We start from the raw sequence: 5,879 nt of genomic DNA, 5'->3' as shown, positions 1-5,879 counted from the left end.
GCCCTGACCGTGCATGCCCTCCCTGAGTACTAATCGATTATCATAGTTAGAAATCATCTTCAGATCACTGGCTAACCAGCCAATCATGACAAGCAACATAACTGCTGATATACTCAATAAATATCGTGTTTATGGTGTTAATCATTTTTAAAAGCAACCGGCATGTAAGGTTGCCTCCAAGACACAATGTTATGAGAAGAAGAGTTTCCCAGCAACCGTTAAAGGGTTACATAAATGTGCTAATATAGGAATTCTTATAGTATGTTCAGAATTATGTTTACCAGCAGAGCTGAATCGATTAGTCCGAATTTGTTAATGAGTTTTTTATTTATTTATTTAACATACATACCATTCCCTATAGGTTTCTGATTTGTAAGTATTTGCTGCGTGTCGTTGTCTTATGTAACGTTAATGTATAAATTGAATATATTTAGTGTAAAACACGCCGTTATATTGGGTTATAAGAAATTACAATGGGCGATTTTCGCTATTGCACTATTGCCTACTGGGCAAATGATTAATCGATAATTAAACACCCCCCCCCCCCACACACACACACACACACACACACACACACCTTTTACAGTTGCATTGCAATATAGGCTGCAACTTCCCACCAAACTGAACACCTGTCCCGTTCATTGCCCTGCCTGCCGTTACGTGAACTTTGAGTAACTAGTCAATAGTTGGCAAGAAAAAAAATGCATTAAGTGACCGAATATTCAGCAGAACTTATAGAGAAAGACAAATCGCCATACGTAAATGGTGACGAAGTTGCAGGACGGACGCTTGCTGCTTTCCTTGCCTAACGTTACTTGTGCAACTCAAAAGCGAAACAGCGATCAGACATTTCGAAGCCAAAATTATTATTATTTTTGTTCCTCTTACCTTTTCCGCCGAGAGCGCAGGAGTGGCCCAAAATGAGCCAAAACAGCAAAAAAGGGACCCCGAGTATCTGCATGTTTGTCGAGCAGTGTGGGTGATGTCTCTCCGTCCTCTCCTCTTCCGAAATCCTGGATCACCTCCCAAGCGCGCAAGGATGATTTCAACTGGTCGGTCGCGGGAGGGATAGTGGAAAGGTAGAGAGACAGTCATGGGCACTGTGGGCAAAGAGAGAGAGACATACTGACGTTTAAACAGCGTCAATGAAACAAAGTTTCCGGTTTTTTAGTATTCAAAATAAAACACAATCGACTGTTAATCTTGAATAATGTCAAATACAGGTATCAAAACAAGGAAATATTTATAAACAGTGACAATTTTAATTTTCTAAAATATATGTTCACACTCTAATGATTATGGGTGCTCTAAAAAAAGGTTTCCCCCAAGTATGACAAATTGTGCACATTTATTTTGAAGAATAAAAGCGTCCTTTCTGGGCAAAATCTGCCTTTGTTTGGCGAACTTGACATAGCTGTTAATGAGACAGAAGGGGCTAGTAATAGAGAGGAGGGGATCTGTCCGAGATGAGTGTGAGTGTGAATGTGTTGGTAGTTTGGTGTTAAGAGAGGAAGGTGATTGGCTTGGAGAGGGCTGCTGTAACCGAGAATTTGCAGTCAGTGATTGCATTCCTCTACAAGAATACAGCTACTGTTATTCAATCGATTCAATAAACCCTAAGCTATGGCAAGGACACCAGGTGCTTACCACAATCCCAGAAAATAAAGTAAAGGGTGATTTTCTTATGGGAGCTAGAGGATCACACAAGAAACATTAATTCTCCTGTGATTCACGCTTTTCAACACATGAAACAGCTTCCAAATCAGTGTTTTCCAACCTTTCGGCTTGCAATCCCTTAAAATTAAAGCAATGTCCACCACTGTCTGAAGAGGTTGTGTATGAGTATGGATAACTAATCAGACTATCTCTTCATTATTTTCAAACTAACATACTTATTATCGTAATAATAAAAGATGTAAGATTACATTTGATTCTAGAATTTATGGAAAGCTCAGATTGTGTTTAATTTGACTTTAACTTCAGGGTCAAAGCAGCTCCTATAAAAGCTCCTGGATAATGTCGACCAATTCATATTCTTTACATTAAAAAAATATCAAATGACTTATGTGTATCGTGAAAGAGCCACACTGATGTCTGCTGATGTCCAATTGCTGGCAATTTTGATATTTAGATTTTAGACTCAGCAACCAATTTGCATCCTTGACGCACATTCTCCATTAATGTCCAGTTTGAGTTAGGCTACATTTGGAACATGTAAAACAAAACACTTTCATTAAGAAGATGAACTGTGTATTTTCATTTTTATTTTCTTACAGCGATACTCCTTTCATATTCAATTGAAGCAGCTGCTGCTGTGATGTTTTCCAGCTGTATCCTCCTAACAAGAGCCCACCGCAGATTTGAGACTTTCAGTTTTCCCCCTGTGGCAGATTCACTGGTTTTCTGAAACGGCCGTATGTTCTTCAATTATTTTCCCATGCTTCTTTGTGTGTTGTGTGTGGGTGTGTGATCTGGGGATTAGAGAGAGAGAGAGAGAGAGGGCAGACCTCAAGTGAGTTAAGAGGATAACAAAGACAGAACAGACAAATACACACACACACACACACACACACACACACACACATGCAGACAAACACATGCAGGACCACATTCACATGTGCACACAGTCACTAACACACACACATACTCCCAATTGGCTGTTTCCATGGGTAGTGCCAGCTAAGTTACAGCAGAGCAGTGACGGAAGAAAATATTGTCCTTCTACCAAAGCCATCAGCTCAGCAATCATTCAGGACAGGTGACATACGGAGATATTCACTGTGGCATCACTGCTTGTTCTGTTTTTGACAAGTACACATCTTACTCTCAACATTTCACACAAATGGGTAGGCTGTCTGCCTTTTTGGCTTTCCACTTCTGGGAGCTCTTTTCCTGTCTATCTGCACTAACTCTGGTGTGGCATCACATATTATTGGGTAAGACTCCAACTCCTCTGTGGTGGTATGGAGGTAGTTGTGGATTTTAACTGATACAGACTGAGCAGTAAAATCAATAACAAGTTTTAGCCCAGAAATATGACAGTATTTGACTTCACAAAGACAAAATGAGGCATGCATGCACACATTCTTTTGTACCAATACTTTAAATGCAAAAGGCCTCTGTAACCCATAGTTCATTGACGGGTTCAACTCTGACAATAACTGCACTTACAAAACTATAAAATATGTGAAAAGGGTTGTTTGTGCATGCATACCCGGTGTGCACACATGTGCAATTCTTGCAGCCATAACTGTATACACTGGGCAGTTTACTGTATTTTCGTGGTGTCTACCAAAGGTCTGTGAAATGAAATAGCCTTTACAGTACTTGAACCATCGCATTCTTTCAATGTTATCCATGTACCTCTGCGACAAAGAAGAGTTATTGGAAAAGCCAATTGCCGTACAACCAGACAGTCAATTAGTGTTCGACAAAGTTGCTCCTTTCCATCTGACAAGCAGTTAGCAACAATGGAAAGAAAGGTTACCAGGAGCACATATAGCTGTTTGATGTTGCACTGCTGTAAAGGTCAGCTTATATGATTCCAGAAGGTTTCTACCCTTATCCACAGAGGCACAAGAACGTATTGAAATTCTGTACAACAATGTAATGCTGGTCGCAAATAAATAGCTAATGCATGACAACTATGTCGGGCTATTTGCATTTCAGCACCACGGAGAGCTCCGTCACTTTGCTCAGAACGCCCTTCTTCCACCAGGGGTCGCACTTCAGTCCGTTTTTCTCTGCGGAACTATCGAGCAACAGCCTCTCAGAACGAGGGAGTGGAAAGAGTGTGACACACTTACCGAACAGTAATGTGAAACGAAGGTAAACCTATTATTTGTCATTCCTACCTTTAACCGTTGTGTGTTTGGTTATATGACCGTTACGATGTACGACTTTTCAGCGTAATCTATCCGTTCACTTGAATGTGAGGTGGTCGCGTAGTTTGGTGTGCTAGGCTAATTAATGTTAGCTTCTAGTTCAATGGCAAGGCTCCGTTGACTGAGCGATGTGGGCATCTGTTTGAGCTGTCCTCTGACGTAAATTGCGCTGTAACAGCTCCCAAAAACCACAGCAACCCATAGTTTCTAAATTACCTAAATTAGCATCAAAGCAAAACAAGCGAGGGTCTCTTTCTCTGTCGCACATAGCAATTAATTTCGCTCTAGCTTCATGTCATGTTCACATAAAAACTCCGGTAAAATGCCATCACACTTATTCTTGCCAGGTTTCTAACTGCTTTGAGTGTCCCAATGATGAATGAGCAGAGCATGCCTATGCTGTGGCACCTATACTAACGCCTTTCTCATACATACTTTCCCCACAATGTTAATTACTCTTTCTTTTGCTTTCCCCCCCAAAGGTTCTCTGACAGTGGTGCGAGGGGTAAACTAAAGATGGCCAGCCGCCGTGTTCCACTAGTCTTGCTCGCCTGCGGCTCCTTTAATCCCATCACCAACCAGCACATGAGGCTGTTTGAGCTGGCCAGAGACCACATGCACAGCACAGGTCAGATCCAGACATTGGCCATAAAAGAACAAATTTGGTGGCATCTGGCCCATTGCAATCTCTATTCCATAATATTCACTGATCTTAATTATTGCATCATCTAATGAATTTTGCCTGCCCGGTTGTAGACATGTAGTGAATTACTGTAAAGGAAAACGAGGCTTCTTCGTCTGTGAATAGCTGTTAGTATTTATAACCACACTTATTCCTGACTGGTCAGAACTTAAGAATTAAGAATCATAAGACCTGATTTATTATTTTTAATTTATTTATTGACACCTTCACTATAAGGTTTATCGAAACATGCCACCATGATGGATCATGTTTTGTTTAACTAGAAACATAAATACACTCATATTAAAACGAAATAGAATAAACATAAATAAATATGAAATAAACCTATGCCAGCTTGTTCATATACCGTATATTACTGCTGGAAGTTTCATTACATCATATTTCATTTTTAAAACATGATTTGGGGCATGTGACATACGTTTGCATAATTAGTCAATGGCAAAAAATACAAAAGTGTTCTAGGACGTTTTAAACTGTAAACTTACATCATCATGCTCGCATTGTTTTGAAGCTGAGGCTAGTGGTCGCCACATGTACACGCACAGCGAACAGGAACCTGTTAACTAAAACTATTTTATCAGAATCTAAATTTAACATAATAAATTAGTCGGCTGTTTGGTCGGCAGCCGGCACTTATGGAAAGCTCGGATTGTGTTTAATTTAACCAATTAATATTCTTTATATTAAAAAATTATCAAACTACTTATTTCTATTGCAAGAGAGGTATCTGCAGAACTAGAAAGCTTTTTCGACTCTCGCTCATTGTTTTTCTTTTACGGTCCACAAGTTTATTGGTTCCTCACTTTCATCAGCCTTGTTACCAGCAGCAGCTGTTTACAACCAACAGGCCCCGATAAACCTTCTGTCTGTGATCTATCCAGCACCAGACAGCAGACACACAGAGTTAGAGACGAGCTGGAGAAGAAAGTTGAGCACCTAGCAAGTTAAAGATGCAGATATTTGTCTCAGGATATTTGGTTCAAAGGAGAATAAGGTTGCCATAAACAAGCTCTAAATGAATGCTAAATGTCTTCTTGATGTGACAGTCGGCTATTTTCTAGCACATTAACCGTAACAACTCTAAAAATAATAAGAGGGCTTTGTGTTTCAGCTTGTTGGGAAGCCCTCCTGTGGCCCAAATATCAATTAATGCAGCTTTAAACACCCCACGTTGTTGTCTGTTTGAACAACAGACAACAAGGGGAATCAATCAAATCATTTCATTGATCGTTTACAAGTATAAAAATGATTATATATATATATATATATATATATATATATATATATATATA

At 39.7% G+C, this 5,879-nt stretch overlaps 2 protein-coding genes across 2 annotated transcripts in view; one reads left to right on the top strand and one right to left on the bottom strand.

Moving 5' to 3' along the window:
- LOC116387731 (calsyntenin-2-like) overlaps positions 1-1,068 on the bottom strand; it is a 126,535-nt gene extending 125,467 nt beyond the window's left edge. Inside the window, exon 1 of the mRNA XM_031855075.1 lies at positions 889-1,068. Within this exon, the coding sequence (XP_031710935.1) occupies positions 889-961 (73 nt within the window). The 5' untranslated portion in view covers positions 962-1,068. The remainder of the gene's footprint in view (positions 1-888) is intronic.
- A 2,686-nt stretch (positions 1,069-3,754) lies between these two features.
- Positions 3,755-5,879, top strand: part of LOC116387619 (uncharacterized) — a 15,045-nt gene continuing 12,920 nt past the window's right edge. Inside the window, exons 1-2 of the mRNA XM_031854880.1 lie at positions 3,755-3,828; positions 4,367-4,512. Of these exons, the coding sequence (XP_031710740.1) occupies positions 4,401-4,512 (112 nt within the window). The 5' untranslated portion in view covers positions 3,755-3,828; positions 4,367-4,400. The remainder of the gene's footprint in view (positions 3,829-4,366; positions 4,513-5,879) is intronic.

The sequence above is a fragment of the Anarrhichthys ocellatus genome, unplaced genomic scaffold (genome assembly GCF_004355925.1).
Source record: "Anarrhichthys ocellatus isolate YVR2014 unplaced genomic scaffold, GSC_Weel_1.0 scaffold15, whole genome shotgun sequence".
Classification (NCBI taxonomy): domain Eukaryota; kingdom Metazoa; phylum Chordata; class Actinopteri; order Perciformes; family Anarhichadidae; genus Anarrhichthys; species Anarrhichthys ocellatus.
The sequence above is the reverse complement of the archived record's forward strand: the minus strand, read 5'-3'. Positions and strand labels throughout refer to the sequence as shown.